This window comes from Malus domestica, chromosome 15 (assembly GCF_042453785.1).
Source record: "Malus domestica chromosome 15, GDT2T_hap1".
Lineage (NCBI taxonomy): Eukaryota > Viridiplantae > Streptophyta > Magnoliopsida > Rosales > Rosaceae > Malus > Malus domestica.
The window spans coordinates 23,915,324-23,936,217 of NC_091675.1; the positions used below are offsets into that span (position 1 = coordinate 23,915,324).

General features: G+C 36.7%; 3 protein-coding genes across 3 annotated transcripts; all 3 read left to right on the plus strand.

Annotated features, from left to right (window-relative positions):
• The first annotated feature begins 5,408 nt into the window (after positions 1-5,408).
• Positions 5,409-6,954, plus strand: LOC103415987 (dof zinc finger protein DOF3.4-like). The gene has a single exon (XM_008354263.4). It carries the CDS (start codon positions 6,012-6,014, stop codon positions 6,753-6,755), a length of 744 nt encoding a protein of 247 aa, XP_008352485.3. The 5' UTR covers positions 5,409-6,011; the 3' UTR covers positions 6,756-6,954.
• A 6,984-nt stretch (positions 6,955-13,938) lies between these two features.
• Positions 13,939-14,526, plus strand: LOC103425091 (uncharacterized). Its single transcript, XM_008363166.3, has one exon. The coding sequence runs from the start codon at positions 13,939-13,941 to the stop codon at positions 14,524-14,526; it is 588 nt and encodes a 195-aa protein (XP_008361388.3).
• LOC103425081 (nuclear pore complex protein NUP58-like) lies at positions 14,329-18,673 on the plus strand. Its single transcript, XM_008363157.4, has 6 exons — positions 14,329-15,078; positions 15,421-15,535; positions 15,811-16,281; positions 16,417-16,927; positions 17,715-17,755; positions 18,009-18,673. The coding sequence occupies exons 1-6, from the start codon at positions 14,753-14,755 to the stop codon at positions 18,048-18,050; spliced, it is 1,506 nt and encodes a 501-aa protein (XP_008361379.3). The 5' UTR covers positions 14,329-14,752; the 3' UTR covers positions 18,051-18,673.
• The last annotated feature ends 2,221 nt before the right edge of the window (positions 18,674-20,894 follow it).

Sequence of the window (20,894 nt, forward strand, 5' to 3'; positions counted from 1 at the left end):
GCACGTAAAAAACATAATATTTGTTGTCGTTATTTCATGGACATGCATGATGCTTAATGTCCTCTAAGCTTTTTATTTTTTATTTTTTATTTTTTGTGTTTAGCTGAGGCTAACTAGGTTATTGTCATACTCGCTAAATTCCGGGGCACAACATACGTGCATCATAATTAACGAACATTCACACTTCTTATATTAAGATGTAGCCATGCACACCACATGCACATTACGAAAAGAAATTCACAAATTTCTGCAATTGGACACTTGAACCAGAAATTGTTCTATCCCATTTTTCTAGCTCGTCAAACTTGAAATTTATTCCATAACCCATACGCCCCAACATGAAACACAAACCCTAATTTAACTTCTAAGTATTAATTCATACCATTTATTCCATAAATCATTGATGTAGGAACTTGGAACTAAACACCCTACCTTACTATGTCTGCCGAAGCATTAGTTGCTAGAAAAAATGGAACTTTCTGGCCAAAACAGAAAATATGGTACAAAACCCAGCTCACTCTTCTCACATATCTCTCGCATCCATTTGTTCAAAATTAGAGGTATGAGGTCAACCCAAAACCCAGTTCACTCTTCTTGCCTCTTTTTGGACTTTCTTCTCTTCGAAATCAGAGCTCAGAGATATGAGCTCATCCCAGAAACCTAGAGCTCACAGAACTCTCTCGACAACCTTCTCTTTCAAATGAGAACAGTGATGCAATGGACTGATGATTTTTAGTATTTATATATGGGTATTTTAGTAATTTCGGTTTTGTGCATTGAGTTCATGGCTTGTGCATGGTCGGTTTGTCCTATTTCTGTCCCAAGATTAAGAAATTGTCCCATATTAGAGTATTTCCCATATCTTTTTGTTTTCAACTTTAAGTCATATATAAATGCATGGGTTTATAGTTAAGCTTACACGGTAAATAAAGCATGCATGGTGTGGTGATTAAGATTGTACACAACCATGGTCTTCAAGTTGTTTCAGGTTCATTGATGAGAGATTAATCATTCTCTTTATACACGCATGCATGTTTTGTGATTAATATTACACACAACCATGGTCTCCAAGTTGTTTTAGGTTCATTGATGACGAATTAATCATTCTCTTTATACAATCTTAGTACATTGCACCAAGCTGTAGTGTACTTTTGACCCTTAAGTCAAAAAATACATTAAAACAGGATTGGTAACCACAAAAAATTTACTTGTAAGAGCTCGAACTCGAATTGGAGGTTTTAAACATTTTCTCGCTTTTCATTAAACAAACCTTTTGTGGTTGGTTATTAAGCTTAGTTATATGTTAAATTAATTTTGGGGTACATATTACAAGAAATGAAGGAGTTTGTCTATATGGTATGACACTAAGACCTAGTTTGGGAGTGAGGTGCTTAAAAAAAAGTACCCATGAAAAAAAGCTGTGAGGGTTTTAGGTGTTTGGTAAACTGAAAAAAAAAGGCTTATTTTGGAAGCTGCTGTGAGAATAAGCTAAAATCAAAGGAAAAAGCTGAAACTACTATTTGCAGCTTTGGAAAACTGGTTTTTTTTCAAAGCACACAGAGCTACAGTGCTTCTTTAATGAAAAGATCCACTATTAGATTGCTTTTTTTTTTCCAAAAGCACTTTTACAAAAAAGTTTACCAAACACTCTGCTGATTTATTTCACAGCCGCTTATTCTCACAGCAGCTTTTTTTCAAAGCACAGCAATACTAAACCAGCCCTAAGTAGGATGATTCTATACAAAATTTAACCGTTGCAAAATCGATTAGATTTTTTTATACAAGATTTAGACTGTTAATTTTTGGAAACACTTGGTTAGTTCGTACCGTAAAAGAGGTATGGAAAATGTCGAGAGATTTGGTGTTTGGTGCTGGGTACAGTGGAGCGGGAAATGCGGTGAGAGAAGGGTGTACGGAGAAGGGAATCTGATGCGGACATGACGCGTCCGAAATCAGAGGAGAGACCCAATAATTGCTCCCACGCTGCCCGACATCATGATTCTGTCGGCACTGCCCTACCGACCCCAAACTCTCCATCAATCCCTCTCAATCCTCCCTCTCCCCTCCCCCTCCACTTTGACGAGTAATGTATACTTATTACTCTTGTATAGCATATAACATATATTTATATATATATTATTGGTTTTTCTAGTATACCAAAGAATTTTATATCTCGATATTTTTGTCGTTAAATCCTGAGTTAAAATAGAATAAGATCTCATAATTAATTTTTTTTAAATATTTTATACTCTAAAGCACTATATAATATTCGTATTTTGTTGTATGGTTTTGTACAAGCCCTTTAAAGGAAGAGTTTTCTATTTTTTTTAATAGAGGTTAGTTGTGAGACCCACTCTATATCAAATCTCAACGATCTGAATGTTTTATTTTATAAGTCTCTACTCATAGATAATCCTTGCAAAAATTCAATTCAATCCGAAACCATTTGCCTATTTAATTGTCAAGATAAAATTTCACTAGTTTCTTAGAATAGTGTTCGTCAATTTCTTTGAACTCAATTAGATGTCTGAAATATTTCTAGTTTGGCTAATATTTGGGAACAATGATCTATGAGGTACAACTTTAAAAACAGGTACTTTGGATTTTGAAGTTCAATGTGGTGTGACCTCACAACTAATTCTCATTTAAAAAAAAATGGGAATCTCTTCCCTTAAAAGACTCTTTGGTTTTGTAATATAGAAATGTGTATGAAAAAAAGTGTAATGAATTAATCTGGGGTTAATTTCACTTTTCACTCTCTGAGTGTAAATGTTGGTTTTTCAGGATCCCTTGCCACCTAATTCATCAAATCTGAGATCCGGACTCTTGAAATTTGATCTAACGGCTACAATTATTATAACTTTTAAAGAGACCTTCTGTTTGTAGCAGTTAGATAAAATTTCAACGGTCCAAATCACAAACTTGATGAATTAGATGGAAAGAGATCTGTAGATGATCCCTTTCCAATTTTTCACATTGCTTTAAGCTTGAACTTTGAAAGTCTACACTGTACGCCGTAAAGTTATATTCATCTTTTAATTTACACTTTCAGTAAGTTTCATCAATATTAAATTGTCAATAATTGAGCCGTTCTTAATTGCTTACATGACGAGTGTGGGACTGCACTTTCTTACGCGCCAAAATTATATAATCCACAACGTACGGTTTTCTAAAGCTTAATTATGTTAAGTTATTGTAAACCACAAAAACAATTCTTGTTCAAATGTATACTCGTCAATTTGACTAAATTACACTTTATAAAATCTTGGTGGATGCCATGTATTTTACCACGCAAGAAAATGTAGATTCTACTCAATACGTACAATGTGAATTATGAAGTTCAAGGTACAATATGAAAACATATAATTGCAAAGTGAAAAATCCTACTTTTCTATGTATGTACGCAAACAAAAGTGTGAATGAGTTGAGAAACTTGTAGTAGTACTAGTGGACATTGTAGAAGGATTCAAACCTTGGCACGTCTTCACTTAAGAACTTACGTGAAACAGAGATGTCAAAGTGACAATATCTTAAATCATGATGTGATTTTATGTAAAAATGCTAAAACATATGACATCTAAATTTGAGACACTACCAGCATAATATACCTCTCCATACGATTCATGCATTTCCCTCTTTTTTTCACTCTTAAAGAAGACATTTAGGGCCCCCTTTTCGAATTTTCCGGAGCGAAGTTTGAATTAAACCGTCTATATAGGCAAGACGTGTAGAGTCCCTTTTTCGGCTTTTTCTAGTACTATTTTTTTGTTCAGCTCTTTTGCTATAATTAACATGTATCCCACCTTGCAAATGACTCTTTACACGGTGGTGAAATGTTGTTGAGTCATTGTATGACGGTAGGGGTTCAAATTTCGTAGGTGACTAATCTAATATATAATCTAATAAAGTTAATAAAAAAAAAAAAAACATGTATCCCCAGTGGCGAAGCTACATAGGGGCGAGGGGTGGTCGTCGCCCCTCCGCTCGCCGGAAAACAAGCCCAGAAGCGCCTTTTTGGTTCGGTCGGAAACTGGAAAGTATGGTGGCTTTCTGGCGTTTGTTGCTGTGCAACGCCCCTGCGCGCTGCAGGACTTGCTTTTATATAAAAAAATAAATTATTAACTAAAATGACACAATTTTACAGCTTCATTAAAAAACAATAATAAAATATTGTGTGGACCCCTGGTTCCCATTATCCATCACCCTTTCAATTTCCCATCTCTCACTCACACACTTTACCAAACACAACAAATCCCGCAATTCCTAGCTTCCATTTCAATCACCCGTCACGCCATCCTTCCCAATTTTATGTAAATTTTTTATTTTCTAAATTTATATATTATTTCAAACCCTAATTAATTATTCAATACAATTTTTTCTTTAATTAGTATAGAATCATATGATAATACATTAATATGGTTATTGATTATTGATATGAATTCTATGATTATTGATCGAGAAGCAATTCATAGACACTCTTCAAAATGATTATTGTCAACCTAAAGACCACATCATTGCTAAGAAAAGCTAGCAACAATCGATGTTTTATTATGGTCGGGATCAATGGTTAAATGATAACATGATTGTTTACATTGAAATACATGTATTTGTTTTATTGATAATAATCTATTATGCACGTTTTCATGACATGAAACATCGTTAGCAACAATTGTAATTTGGTTGTTGCCCTTTTTTTTTAACTTTGCACTTTTTAAGTTCGCCCCTCCCTTCGGCAATTTCTGGCTTCGCCACTGTGTATCCCACCCCCTGTTCACTTTCTCTTTGTAACCCGTGTTAGAGTGATTAGTTAAAATTTGGTGCATATTAGAGCAAGAATTGTGAGCGACAAATATAATCAACATGCATGAAGCCTAAACAGCAAACCAACTCGGTTTTTGCTTATATAGATTGGTCGAGTTCATTGTTCCGACAATAGAATGGCTCATAGATTGACCAAAGTGGCATTGTACTATGATCACGAGGTTTTTTTGTTCGAGTAGCCTCTGAACTTAATTTGGCACATCATCTTTGAAGATTATAATTGTAATCCGTCTTAACTTTTCAATAGAACTGCTCTCGTTTCTCCGAAAAATAAAATCAACCAACTATATATGTTTTTGCTTGCATGCAATCAAACTCCTTCCTTTTTCCTTTTTGTTTCCAATTTATTGCAAAATTCCGGGGTTTAAATAACCTAGAGATCAACTACGTACGACATTATTGAAAGATCATAACCTTGGTTTTATAATTAAATAAAAAAATAATTAGTTCCCATGCACAGTACTTCAGGACTGAGGCCTCATCAGAAAGCATGCATGCAAAAGGTGAAATAAAATCTCAGAAACAGGCTGCTATATATCTGTATTCGGTATAGTGCTAGATTATACATGCATTAAAACACAGACAGAAATTTTAAATTGTTGCATTATTATGTATGCAAAAGGTCAACAGACCAATGGATATTTATCTGAATCCCCAGCACCCAAATCATAGACTCATAGGAGCCATAACTAGGGAACATATTAGTTAATTATCTAATAATTTTCAGCCCCAAAAATAATAAAAATTAATAGCTAATTTAAATAATTAGTCTAAGAGATAAAGATTTGTGAGGTCGTCGAGCCCGCATTGTAGCTGTAGTTTTAGCCGACCCAAATCACAGAAATACAGACCCTCTCTCTCTCTCTCTCTCTCTCCCCTCTTCTGTAGCCGACTGAAAATGTCGTGCTTAACAGAACACACTGTAAAAGCCTGTTCAGTCTGTTCTTCTCTTCATATATGCCTCAGAAATCCTGTTCCTTTCTCTCCTCTCTCTCTCTCTCCCTACCTCTCTCCCTCTCTCTCTCTCTCCCCTCCATAAAAACCCCTTTACCCCCTCACAGCAAAAACCCAAAACCAAAAACTCACCCTCGCTCTAACTTTCTTCAACATCCAAATACCAAACACTCTTTTCACAACCCAAAACCAAATACTCAAAAACCCAGCTCAACCGTTTGATTCGAAAGACCCAAATGCCGTCGGACTCCGGGGATCAGCAGCAGAACAACAGCCAGAACCGGAGGACGGTGAAAGCCACCCAGGCCACGGGGGCCCCACCGCCGGAGCAAGAGCACCTGCCCTGCCCGCGCTGCGACTCCACCAACACCAAGTTCTGCTATTACAACAACTACAACTTCTCCCAGCCCCGCCACTTTTGCAAGTCCTGCCGCCGCTACTGGACCCACGGGGGCACCCTCCGCGACATCCCCGTCGGCGGCGGCACCCGCAAAAACGCCAAGCGTTCCCGCACCGCCGCTTCCGCCGCCTCAGTCGCCACAACCACCACAATTTCTGACAACGACCCAATTTCGGCCACCCCATTTTTTCTCAACCCAGGTGTCGGAGCCGCCTTACAGTTGAGTGATTTGAAGGGTAGCATGGGAAATGGATGCGGCGGCGGTGGCGGCAGTGGCAGCTTCACTTCTCTGCTCAACACCCACGGGCCTGGTGGGTTTTTGGCTCTGGGCGGGTTCGGGCTTGGGCTGGCGGGTGGGTTTGAGGAGATGGGCTTTGGGCTTGGGAGAGCGGTCTGGCCTTTTCCTGGGATGGGAGGAGATGGTGTTGCGGGTGGGGCCCACGGTGGGATGATGAACATGTGGCAGCTCGAGAACGGAGAGGGTGGTGGGATTGTGAATGTGGGTGTTGGACCCGTCGGAGCTGAGTTCTGTTCGTGGCCGGAGTTGGCAATTTCTACTCCTGGAAATGGACTAAAGTGAAATAAAAATCTTTGTCTATTGGGTCTCCTTATAATTCTCTACTCTTTTTGGTTTGTAATGGAGAATGTTGTGTTTTAGAGCTCTAGGGTTTTTAATGATAGTGTTGAGGGCTTGAGACTAATTTAGATTCACCAATTAAATGGCCTTTCTATATATCCAACAACTACTGCCTAAATTCAAGTAAATTTTATTTTGGTTCTATGCTTTGCTCCTAACTTGTTTATGTCATTTCTGAAGAATACGAGTTCTTCATGAATCCGTTATCAAACACATCCAACACTCATATTACCATCCTGATGTCATGGATGCGTTTCAAAATTTTACTCGTAAATGCACAAATTAATCGGTTAAAGTAAAATGAATATAAGCAAGAACAAGGTCGAACGGAAAGAGAAACGGTAACAAGTAAGGAAATGAAATTGGATTGACACCACCCCCTAGTGAATCGAATTCTTGAAATTGGGTTATTCCATTATGGGTTTAAGGTAAAACCCCGTTATGAATTTACATGCAAGTAAACACAGGAACGTCATGAAGATAATTCGTTCCCTTTCTTTTCATTCTCGTTACTATGAGTAAACAAGCCTTAAATAACGAGCACACATGCATGATAAGAATGGTGAAAGAAAGAAAAAATGTCAATTTTACTAAACAAATGAAGCAAGAATCATCAACAATAGGTTGACATAGGTTGAATGACAAGTTCGATACTAAATTATATATGACATATCCAATGTATTCAGTGCACAGATTCTAAGCCAAATCCCACTCGGGTAAAAAGTGTAGTCAACCCCATTGAAATTTTTTGGCTCCGCACTTTGATTTCATAATGGAGTTTCTCTCTGCAACTCTAACTCTGGATATTAGAATGACGTAGTCAACCACGTCGGAATACCATTTTATGTGGCAAGTGATGTATACATTCAACATCCAATGAAATATAATTCATTAATTGACGTGATAAATACACATTACTTGCCATGTCAGATGATACATGAATGTTATACAAATGAACAACTAGCATATGTGGTAAGTTTCAATTGATTATTTCCATGTTAAACATCTTTCTTTAACTGAACCTTACCTAAGAAAATAATGAAAGAATATTGGAGCTGAAGTATGTTGAGAAAGTTCACGCAATTGGTAGACGTGATGAGAAATCATGGCGATTAGGCGAGTTGGTCATATATGTGTCTTTTTAACGTTGGAGTACGTTGATTAATATAAGTAAACAATAATGATATAGGATTCTTCTAGACTTCTGATGCAGGAATCCAATGTGCAATTATTGATTAATATAAGATTAGCATAAATTAACTCCAATCTAAAATCTTATTTGCACACCACGAAACAAATTAATTATGGTTTCCTGTTTTTTTGTTTACAAATTGCATAATTTTCCTATAAATAAAAAAATAAAAAAACTCAAAGTTTCATACGTTCCTTAAGTATTAGGCTTATTTTTAGCTACGTCGCATAGAACTCGATTTTAAGTTCATTTTGTCCTCTGCAACTCAAAAATCGTAACTTTATTCTGTGAAATCCAAAATTCGCTCAACTTCATCCCCTGGAACTCGATTTTTATGCCCCTTGAAACTCAAAAGTCGTCATTTTAAGTTACCGCTCCACAGTCCCTTAATTCTGTTAATTCTGTTATGTGGATTTGATTTGGGGGCACTAGGTTAATCAATTTCTTTTTTATTTTTTTCATCTTTGCAAATCAAGCACAACAACCCAAAAAATTTCAATTCTTAATTTCTTCTTTTACACTTTAACATTTTCTGATTGTCAAATGTTAATGCATAGTGGAGATTTATACTCAAATTCATTAGCACATATGTTCCTGGGGCCAACTTTTGAGTTTCAAAGAGAAGAGAGAGTCCATGAGTCAAAGTGGAACAAATTTTGAATTTTAAAGAGTAAAGTGTGACTTCTAAATTACATGAGGCAAAATAAGATCAAAATCGAATTTCAAGGAATAACTAAAAATAAGCCTAAGTATTAGTTGTTTTAGTATTGTGGTTGGTGGTCTCCTATTTTTCTCCAAACGCAGTACTACATCTTCTACTTTGCAATAGCTTTTATGCTTCTTGTCATTGAGTTACAGAGCTATGCTGGTAAATGCTTCCTCCTTATATATAATTTTTCGTTTAAAAACAATATAAATAATATACATATACATACACACATAAACTCACACGCATATATTTATGTATACAAAGCAATGTCAGATTTAATGTCAAGTTGCAGGAGCTCAAGGAGTTGGAGTTAACTATGGCAGACAAGCTGACAACCTTCCCGCCGGACAAGGTGATCGAGTTATGTAAGTCCAGGAACATTTAGAGAATTTATCTTTTAGTAACCTGCTTGAAAAGAAAGGGCGGGCACTCTCGTATTTCAACCCCACACGGTTCATAGTTGTGGAGCCGTCCAAGACATATACCACAATATGGAGGCCGACCTAATTCAATGATGCACGTGAACAAAAGGTTTGTTTACAAGATGTTCTGCAGGCACTGAAAGGGTCAGGAATACAAGTCATTTTAGGCACGCTCAACGCAGATGTCCCAACACTAGCCAATGATCCAGCATATGCTAACGTTTGGCTCCAAACCAACGTCATTCCCTTCGCTTCATCCGTGAATCTTTGATGTATTTCCGTTGGCAATGAAATGGTTCCATGTGAAAATGGTAGTCCCTGCCATGCGAAAACTTAGAGCATTTCCAATGGGAGTCCCTATTTGGGGACTTCCACCACCATCTTTGAGGACTCATTTCGGAGTTTTAGAGGAATATTCGAGTCCCTAAAAGAATATTGTCTACAATAAAAATTCCTTATAGTATAATCCCTAAATATAGGGACTAAAATATTAAAAAATTATTATTCATTTCATTGAAATATTGTAACCATTGATAAAAATAAAAATAAAAAACTATCTCTACCTTTGATTTTTCAAGAATTAAGAAACAAAAGGCAAATGAGAAGTTGTCCCACTTGGGTGGGTTCAAAAAAACAAGGAAAAAAACATAAAGAGCAGCATCATTTCTACTCAAAATTAATGTGGAGTCCACTATTTGAGTCCCTATATGTAGTCCTTATATTTGAGAATTCTTTTGAGGTATCCGGCGAGTCCTTATGTTTTGAGATACTTTAAGAACTTCAATTCTAGCCCATTGGAAGCCATTTGTCCCTATACTTGGGGACTATACGATTGTAGGGACTCCATTTAAGGTCTTCGTTGGAAATGCTCTCAGAGATGCCCTAATTGCAGCCGGCCAACCCGGATATTCCTCTATCCACTGCATTGTTCCAAAATGTACTGGCATCACCATATATATCCGGCTTCTGCCAGAACATGGCATCCTGATGCAGCCTCAATAATGGTTCCTCTAGCATTTGCAAACCCCACCCACCCGTCCCCCTCTTTCTCTTCAACGCATATCCATATTTCCTACCAATCACCCGCAAGACATTGGGTTAGACTATGCATTGATGAATGCCACAGAGGTTATATATTGTACAAGATGGAGCATTAGGGTACATGAGAAAGTAGGGGCACAAAATGTTGAGGTTGTCGTTAGTGAAACATGTTGGCTTTCACAAGGAGAAGGAGAAGAGCCTACAAATATTGAGAATGCTCAAGACATATATTAGCAATCTGATAAAGCATAGACAAGTTGGGACACCAAAGAGACCAGGAAAGGGATTGGAGGCTTCCATTTTTGCTTTCTTCAAGGAGGATCTCAAGCCTAAGGGAAGTGATCAACATTAGGGATTGTTTAATCTTGATACGACTGAGGTTTACCATATTGATTTTTTATTTTTATTTTTAATTTTTCATTAGAGGTTACTTCATTAGCAAAAACATAATTACATAATTAGAGGTTCAAATACAATATCCACACAAACAAAATAATGGACCTCAGAGGTGGAAAGAAAATGGATTCTGTCTTCCAACAGATACCATCTCGTCTAACGCAACCACCAAATCAAAGAAGCCTGTGGGATTACCACAAGCAACGTTGCCAGAAAAGGCAAACGGAGAGAAGAAGGTGAAAAGGCTATGGAAAAAAACAGGAAGAAAAGCAGGGGAGAACAACAAAAAAGAAAAGAAAAAGGACGTAGAGGGAAAGGCCATCGACCCTAATCGGAATTAGGGTCGGCAACAAAAGGAAAACTCTAGGCTTTGTTACCGCTCTCACTCACAGAGAGAAAGACTCTCACTCCCAGAGAAGGGCTCTCACTCACGTAGAGAAAATTTCTGCGAACCCCACACTCTTTTCAGTTTTTTGACTTTTTATTTAGGGATGTAATATTTGTTGGTAATGTATCATTTAGGAAGAAGAATTGTTAAATGGAACAACTTGATATAATTTAATGAGAGACTTTGGATGCAATTCCTGATTATTAATGTTCTTTGATTGAAACCTGAATTTTTATTTTTTTATTGAAGTCTTCGACATTAATGTAATCCTTAAAATTAATATAATAATATTTTCTGTGTAGGTTTTATACTTTTAAATTAAAATTTGAAATTTGTAGTTATTTATATTAATGAGATTTAAATAAACCCATAGTTTGTGAGATTAAAAATATTAAAGGATGAATTTTACTCTCCAATATATTGTGTGTATATAAACATGAATACATTCATCAAAATTAACCAAAATATTATTGTATCAAAACATGGGTACATTTTCCAAAACCACAAAAAAAAAGAAAGAGGCCTAATACCATTATTAAGTTTCTTCGATAAAACTTGACATGGATACATTCTTAAATTAACGAAAAAGAATGTACTCATATAATTTTAAAAATAGATTAGAAAATTTTGAATTAATTTAATATTTAAAAAAGGGGTATATTTTACATATAACAAATTGGTATATTTAAGAATGGGTACATTTATGATTAAAAAAATTTGGAAAATGATATGAAAGGGTACATTTAAAATTAAAAAATTGAAATCTTTTTACCAAAAAAATAATGTGTACAAACTTATTCTAATTTTTCTTTTTTGGCAATTTTTGAATTGAAAATAAATTAGGAGTTTAATATGGATTGAATATTAAAACTCTTAATCAATTACTATTTTTTATTTTAAAATTATGTAACTGACATATAAAATCATTAATACATTAATGTTAGAAACTTCGATCAAAATTTAAAAACTTATAAGGTCTCAACCAATGAACATTAGTAATTAGAAGCCGGATACTAATTTTTCCTAATTTAATTGTTATTAGCTCCAAGTTAATTACGAAATCATATATTGTTTGTTAACTAGAAAATGGCCGAAGTACAAAATCTTGCAAATAAGAATTTTATGTTGCTCGATTTCTAATGGGGTTGCCCATCGTCATATTAAATACGCATTTTCTATTAATAGTGCAATAGTATAAAATAAGATTTCTTCTGGCATTATCCAAGACGTCCTGATCTCATTTGTATTTGAATTTCAAGTTGAATGTCATTTGCTTTTGCATCACAAAAAAAGGCCGAAGTACAAAGTCAATTCTCGCGTCCACCTCCTGGACCACATCATTAATACATTCACACATCAATGTAGGCGTACTCTGTATACCGCGTTATCAGTTTAATTATTTACTTACTAATCATGAATAAAATAGTAATATCTACTAATTAATAAAATATTCTTTATTAACCAAAAATGATGAAAAGACAAATTAATCTTCTATCACAAAAAGGGCAATAATGTAATTTTACAAGTCCAAATTTTACTATTTTTTATTAAGCTCACCTATACGTGATGTTAAAATACCTCCAATATTTAAAAAAAATAAAAAACCCAAAAACAAAACCTCTCACTCCTCCACGTTCTCTCTCTCTTTCTCTCTCTCTCTCTCTCCTTCTCATTTTCTAAAGAAATATGTTTATACACACAAAGTGTGTAGGCAAATACTAGTTACATATTAATTAAACTTACTGACGATCTATTTCCACTTTTAAAATAACTACTTCTTACTTTACGCGCATGTGACTTCAATCTAATTTTTCATTTTTCTTTAAGGAAAAACATTTTTCTTCTTCCTCCTAAACATTTTTTCTTTTTACTTTACAGGTGTGCCTAATCACATTATGTCTTGCTTCAAGCGTCCTCATAAACTAACTAGTCAATTGAATGAAGACTGTAGACAGTTTTTCTGGGGTAATGCCAATAAATGTTATCCAGTGAGTTGGAAAAATGTTTGTAGGCCTAAACAGGCTGGAGGTTTAGGTATCATAAACATTGAACATTTCAATAGGGCTTGTCTTGCTAAGCTGGGGTGGAAAGTTTTGTTTGATAAGGATAACTGGTGGGCTAATATAGTTAGAAGGAAATATCTTAGAATTGATTCCTTTATGGAGTCTAGAGCAAAGCAAAACCACTCGGCTGCTTGGAAAGGCATTATAGGATCTAGGGATATTCTCTCTAAGGGTATGAGGTGGGTGGTCGGTGATGGCAGGGACATTTTGTTCTAGGCCCACAATTGGGTTTTTCCTTACCCCTTCTTTCACCTCATACTAGAAAACCAAACTCATCATATCCAGTAGGATAGCAAGGTTGCTGAGTTTATCGTTGACGGTCAGTGGGATAGAAACAAACTCAGTCATGTAATAGATAGTGACATTGTTAACAAAATCTGTGACATTCCTCACCCTCTCGCTGGCTCCATAGACACTGTAGTTTGGGGCCCAAGTAACAATGGCAAATTCTTGGTTAAATATGCAACTTGGCTTCAAATGGAGGACTTGGGTTCCTCTTCATCGCAAAATATTTTGAATATGATCTGAAAGGAAGTAGTATCGCAAAAAATTAAGTTGTTCGCCTGGAGTCTTGTTAAGGGTAAATTACAAACTAAAAAGAGACTTAGCAAGTTTTTAACAAACTTAAATAACCAATGTCCGTTGTGTAACAGCCATGACGAGGATTAGGATCACCTTTTTCTCCATTGTTCATATGCTAAACAGGTCTGGAACTGCTCAAATGATAATTTATTTTCAAATATGGACAGTAACCTCAAGGTGAGTGAATGGTTGGGTGGCTTGCCACACCGCGATAGGAATATAGTGAGTAGTTTAAGCAAAGCTTTAGTAATTTGCTGGCAAATTTGGAATGATAGAAATCCAAGTATTTAAAAAAATAAGAAACCCTTTCATTACAGGTTTTTTACTTGAGCCATGACTATGGTTAATGATTATTTCAAGGAGAATTCGAGTCACTTAGAGGAAGCAGGAGCAGTTGCAGAAGAAAACTTGATTAAGTGGCAATGCCCAACTTCCCCTTACATTAAAATTAACTTTGATGGCTTGGTTTCAAACTCTGTGGCTGTCGGAGGTTTTGTTGTTAGAAACTGGGATAGCAAACCTATCCTCGCGGGAGCTTTGAACCTAGGCTTTGTGACCATTAATGTTGTCGAGGCTCTTGCTTTACAGGAAGCATTGATCTGGGCTAGGAGGAGGAATTTGAAATACGTGGTTGTGGAGGGTGATTCCAAACTTGTCATTGATGCGGTTCGTGATGCTTATGATGTGCCTTGGAACCTAAGATCCATAATTGAAGACATCAGGTGGTGCGATACAAATTTTCATGATATCAAGTGGAGGCATATCTTTAGGGAAACAAATTTTGTTGCGGATGCAATTGCATCTGTTGGGCTTAAGAAAAGAGATCTGTGTATTTGTGATGCTTGTCTCCCAATGGAAGCTAATATGGCATTTCTTTTCGATTGTAATGGCATTGGCTGTGTAAGAAGTTATGCTCTTTAATATATTCATTTTTCTATTAAAAAAACATTATTTATAAGTTGTCACGAGAAAATCGGATGCCAAAAATAAGATTTCATTCAATTTTTCACTCCAAGTCCAAAACTGCACAAAGGGCGGGTCTTTTTTCACTTGATCTTTTTCCCTCTCTAGGGTTTTGAAACGGGTCTCTTCGTCTTCCCCAATTTTACGACCCCCAATTCCAAAACGGCCCACAAAACCCACAGCAATGGCGTTCTCGTCATTATTCTCCACGCCGCAGCCCCAACAACAGCAGCAGCAATCGCTGTCTCAAACTCAACAGGCCTCGCAGCCTTTTCAGCAAAGCAGCTCCTTTTTCTCCCAACAACTACCGCAGCAGCAGCCGCCGCTGTTCCCACAGCCGCAATTTCAGCAGCAGCCACTGTTTCAACAGCCTCAATTTCAGCAGCAGCAACAACAGCAGCAGCAGCAGCAGCAATTGTACTTGTTTACGAACGAAAAGACTCCGGCGAGTTATGGTACCAAGTGGGCGGATCTCCATCCGGATTCCCAGAAAGTTCTTCTGCAAATTGAGTACGTATTCTGAATTTCTGTGAATAAATTTTTAGCCTTTTTCTTGATTCGCCATTGTGATTTTTTTGGGGTGTTTGGCTTGATTGGTTGCTGAGAAAATGCAGGGAAAGAAAGTGAAATTTTGAGTCTTTTTTGTTGTGTCAAGTAGTATTAAGCAAAATTGCGGCATTAGATTCCGAAAAGCGAATTATTTTTTTCACTATATTTGTTGGGTTTTAATTAAGTTCAAAACTTGGGTTTAGTTTGTATTGAGTTCCATAAGATTTAGTGTATAGTTCACAACTTGGGTTTTCTTTCTTACTCTTATAATTATCAGCTGAGATAACTATTTGTTGCTTGTAGGGAACGGATACTGGGATATAGGGATGAAAGCCAGCGGCTGGATCAGTGTAGTCGCCTCTACGATTCATCAATTTCGAATGATGCTTTTGAGCACGACGCAAGTCATATTCTCCAGGTTTGTTTCTTGAACTGATCAAATTTTCTAATAGCGATTACTGTTTGTTTTTTCTCTGGTTGCAATCTTGTTATTATGAGTTGGTCATTGCAAGCAAACTGCTATAGTTTTAGTGGATTTAGTACTCTTATTTATATACTACACTATATACTGCGGGGCTCAAATTATGATTGATTTGTGACTTCTGCAAGAACATTTAGAGTCCTTGTAATGACAACAGGTGCTATCAAAATTCGCCGGTACAGGATTTTCAAATTCTTATGTTATCTTTACAGGAACTTGGGGGTATTGGTACTTCCATGGACCGACAGAAAGCTGTTCTGCACGAGCTGATGGCTATTGTGAAAGATATGTTGCGGAACAGCGAGGTTGCTGTTCGTTCTTTCATGATTCTACGCCCAAGGTTTCTTCATCCAAATGCAGGAGGTACTTCAAATGCTACTGCCCCATCACAAGCTCCTGGAGCAACTGTACCACTATGTTCAAGTAGTCAACCAACAGCTACTTCTGTAGTGCCAGTTTTTGATTTTTACAATGGGATTCCAAGGAAACCATCTCCCTTCCTACAGCAAACAATTGCAAGATTCGAGAAGTATCTTGTTGAGTGTCGCCAGTGGATTGAAGAATTAGAGCAGCTGCTTCTGGACTCAGAGAGGACCTCTGCCAATGATAGATCCTCGTTGTTGCAGTCTCTTCCAAAAGTTATGAAAAATGTGCATGATTTTTTTGTTCACGTGGCAGCTAAGGTGAACAAAATGAATGATATTTTGTTTAGTTAACATTATTCATACAGTTATGCAGTAAAATGTACTTCATTATGGATTTTATCAGCTAAAACCTGCACGTATGATTACTAATCAATGATATGATGTGTTTTTTAGGTGGAGAGTATTCATCAATATGTTGTGTCCATGAAAACAGCTTATCTTGTTAACCAGCGCCGCCAAGGGGATGGGAATGATCCATTTCTTGAGGCTGATCGGCGGGAAACTGCTAGGCAAGAAGCTGCTGCTAAGAGGGTGCATCCAACTTTGCATTTACCTGCAACTTCGCAACCATCAACACAAGTTGCTGGGCTGTTTGCCAGTTCAGGAACTCCTGGGACATCAACTGCCCCACAGACATCTGCAGCTACCATTACAGCTTCATCTGGGAGTGGACTTTTCAGTACCCCTTCTGCTCCATCTACTTCCACGTCTTCCTCTCTGTTTGCTACACCACCCACTTCGGGTCCCGCATCTTCTCTTTTTTCAACACCATCTGCTACACCTCAGGCATCACTGTTTAGTTCTTCATCAGCGTTTGGAGCTGCTTCAACTCCCTCTCTGTTTTCCAATCCTACTCCAGGCTTCGGTTCTACTACTCCTCTTGGAAGTTCATTATTTACTTCAGGTTTCTTCTGATTCTTCTTAAACCTACTTCAGGACTTCTACATTTAATGAAAAAAAAATATTGTTCCTTATAATGTTCTAATTTGAGAACAGAAAGATGGTTTTGAGGCATTGAATGCGTTAAAGGGAAATCTCTCTTTATGATAGTGTATGCTAGAACGAATGCATGCAGAAGTCCTTTGGTATAAAAATTTATGATTTTACATTGTTCCCAAGATTGTCATGGTTCTATTTTTGTACGCGGAGGTCGAAACTTACCAAGGAGCATTTTGTATGGGATTAGTAGTTGAAATTACATTATGTATAAGCAGTGTCCAAGACAGCATGTATCTCCTTGGTTCGTTATTGTAAATTTATTAGTGGCCACCATATAGTTCTCAACTGTGTGCTCTGTTTTGAGCTATACAGTTTGGGAGAGTCAGTTGTTTGCCCAGTAGTTTATACAGACTGAGGAATTCTTCTGATTGGTACCTATACTTTATTTGGACTTGTTCTCGTTCACATAACATAGACGTAGGTGAGTTGTTTTTAAATATCATGTACAACGTAATCATGAAAACTTTGATATAATTCACCATACACAATTATACAATTTCATTTACCATAAAAGATTCTACAATTATACAATTTTGTTTACCATAAAAGATTCTACGTTGTAAATATGTAAAATTGTACATCTTGTATCTTGACGTAACTTAGTTAACTCTGCTGGTAATAGTTGTTGGCACATTTGCGAATCTTTTGTCCTAATTTAGGCTTGATTGACCAATGCTTTTATCACTTTACAGGTAGTGCTGGATCAGGGCTGAATTCTAGCTTTACTTCAACGGTGAGTGAATTTTCTTTCAGCTCTCTGAGTTCAGACACGTTGCATTTGATGTAACTCAAAATTTGCTCCCTAAACAAACATGAGCTTCGAAGTTACGAAGCTAATGCTAATTAAGTTTTTAGTTATTATGTTCGTGTACAATAGCTCTATACTGCAGATGGAATTAATTTTCCATCTCTAGTAATATAGTTTACTTGATGCTGCAGTATACATCTGCTGAATATCTTTCTTCTCTGTATTCTAACAATTGCAGAAATCAGCACGGCCAAAAAGTCGAACTGGTGGCCGCCGTTAGCTACAGCTGTTTCAGGGTCATGAAATCTGGAGGAAAGCAGCCAATTATGTGTATTTTAAGTGTCGACAATTGTTCTCTTTGCTCGATGTGCGACTTGCGTGTGGCTTCCTTTGCTGTGGAGTTCATGGATGTCGATAATTTTCACTGAATCCATGTCCCAAGAGAGAATAAAAATTTCGTTTGAAATACTGCTCCGGCATGTCATCTGCAGACTCGGCTCCTTGCTGCAATTGTCTTCTCCTGTTGGAAGCTGACAGGCCCTCGCTGTTTTGTGATGTTGTAACGTGAGGTTAGAACATCCGTCCGGCTAAAATTTAGGGTAGAATTTAGCTTCCATTTTTTCGTAAATGTGTTGACCAGAAAATTGCAGAGTCAAATCCTTCATTATTGCGAGAGACATTGTTTACTTGTGGTGTCAAATGAACACACTCGATTACCCAAACTCATGAGTGATCAAGTTGATATGACCCCCATTGTTCTACAATTTTTACCATTATGTACTTGTATCTTGTATTGTGACATTGTCCATGTTTTTGTTGGGATATCAATTCTTCTCGTGAGGATCGTGTAAGCAGCGTGCTCGAGGAATGAGAAAATATAAGGACACAGCGGTTAAGTTCGTATCTCTTTTTCGTGTGCTCCAGCCTTTGCACTCAAGTTTGGATCTCTTTTTCGTGGTTTTTGTAAATTTAGTGTAGTTAATCTATTGTTTGTTATAAAGAACTTTAATGTCAAATCGTCTTAAGTCTTTTGTTGTATAAAATCAATAAAAAGTTACAATATTAATAATATATCATGAATATTATGTTAATTATAAATAAGTCAATCATGTATTGTGATACTTAAATGTATTTAAGATAAACATAAATTACAAAATCTGCCATTACAGCTGACACTTACTTTAAATGACACTCTTTTTTCATATGTTTTATATTTTGGACTAAGTCAATACGGATTCAAACACTTGAATGCAATGTATCTTTTATGCTTCTGGTTTTATTGGATTTAGACGTTGCGTTGTAGTGTCCGTTTTCTAGGTCTATTTTTTTTTCATCACTCATACGCCTTCTATACTTAACATCTCGTGCGACTCCTAACTTTTGCATTTGGATTCAAACACTGCAACACACTATTCGTTTACTATTTTTGTTTTTTATATTTGGATTCAGACATTATAATGCAGTGTTTGTTTTCTTGTTTTGTTTTTTAATTTTGATTCTGACATTGCAATGCAATTTCTCATTCATTTTTTATAATTTATTTATTTATTTGTTTTTAACTTTTTAATTCAGCCACCGCGTTGAATACTAATGGTGTTGTAGTTTTGGTATTTGGTTGTCTATCTGATGGAGAAAATGACATCTTAGCAAGTTTTATAATGAAATTTCTGTTGTAAAATCGATGGTGGGTGCAGTGGAATAAATGAAACAAGACACAAAATTTACGAGGTTCCTCTACAGTCAGTGTGACTGGAGTACGTCCTCGGGGCAACAGTGGTGTTTTCATTATAATTTGGAATAATAGGAGTACAAAGATAACTCTCTCTATTATCTCCTCTCCCCTTCCTCTCTTTTCTCTCTTCCTTTTTTTTTCTCCCATCCTTTCTTCCTTCCTATCTCTCTCTTTTTCTCTCTTCCTCTTCTTTCCTCTCTCTCTACCGTGAGTCTCTCAACCTTCTTTCACCTCTTATTCATTTTATAAACAAAAGAGAACACTATTCACTTTACAAAATTTTCCACAAATGAATAGTGAAAAACTGTGCATAAATAGTAACAAACTATTCATATGGGTCATCCATATATTATTCACAACACTCCTCCTTGGATGGCCACAAGTCTTCGATTAACTCTTTAAAATCTTGATCCGTTTTGAATGCTCCCCCTGATGAGTATCTCTCCCTGATTTCAAATCATTTAGGCTGATCATTGATCATTCTGCTTCAGTCTCTTAGTAAGAAGAGTTGCCAAAAAAGGTGCTTTACTTGTTGTTAACTTTCCACAGACTTGTTCTTGAACTGGGCTAGAGGGCCTTCTGCTAGACTTCCTCTAAAGGTCTGAATTTACTTCTTTTATCTGGAGCTAAATTTAATTAAAGGGTGATGGACACTTGATCTTGAATCAAACTTGTGATTTCTTCAAGGACCTTTGAAACTTGATCTCGAATGAAGTTGTACTGTGAGAAGCTTCACGTGGCAAGTGATCTTCGGCTTTGTCGGGGATGAATCAACACGTGTTTGTTGCGCTTGTCTCCACATACTTCAATGTATCATTTTCACTTGCTTTACTTGTTCCCCTTGCTTAAGTAGTATTTTCCCTAGTTTTCCCTCATGCATGTGTGGCATATTCTCCTGCAGTATTTGCATTCTGATACAGGAATGGAATGCAACCCTTGCATTTGGATGGTTCATTACTTCTTGGTGACTGGAGACCTAGCTCCAACAACGGTTGAAGATGGCTACTCGAGATCAATATTAGGTAAGCAATCAGGAAAGGTTCCAGGTAGTTAGTTCCTTACTGGGAGTTGGAGTGGAGGTTCCGACATATTGCTTTCTTTATCCTTGTCTTTGCAGGTAAGAACAAAGACAAAGGAAAAGACAGGGAGATTGCATGATATGAGATACTCTTATTCTCGTCCCTGATGATATGATGTACTCTTGCTCTGGCATGACTTGTTTTGAAAAGGTATTCTCAGGGATGAAGAAAACTGAGTATTTCAAGATGCTTTGTTGAAAATGTATTTTCGGAGATGAGGAAGAGTTAGGAGTTTTGTAGGTCTGCCTTGTTATGGAGAACGAAGGTCGACGTATATAGAGATTTTTCAATAGCAAGTGGTGGTGCTGTGCCT

Bases quoted from the DNA above. Each gene is read 5' to 3' on its own strand.
- LOC103415987 (XM_008354263.4), top strand. From the start codon at position 6,012: ATGCCGTCGGACTCCGGGGATCAGCAGCAGAACAACAGCCAGAACCGG.
- LOC103425091 (XM_008363166.3), top strand. From the start codon at position 13,939: ATGACTATGGTTAATGATTATTTCAAGGAGAATTCGAGTCACTTAGAG.
- LOC103425081 (XM_008363157.4), top strand. From the start codon at position 14,753: ATGGCGTTCTCGTCATTATTCTCCACGCCGCAGCCCCAACAACAGCAG. The intron at 16,282-16,416 runs GTGAACAAAATG...TGTGTTTTTTAG, and splicing joins TTGTTCACGTGGCAGCTAAG to GTGGAGAGTATTCATCAATA. The intron at 17,756-18,008 runs GTGAGTGAATTT...TAACAATTGCAG, and splicing joins ATTCTAGCTTTACTTCAACG to AAATCAGCACGGCCAAAAAG.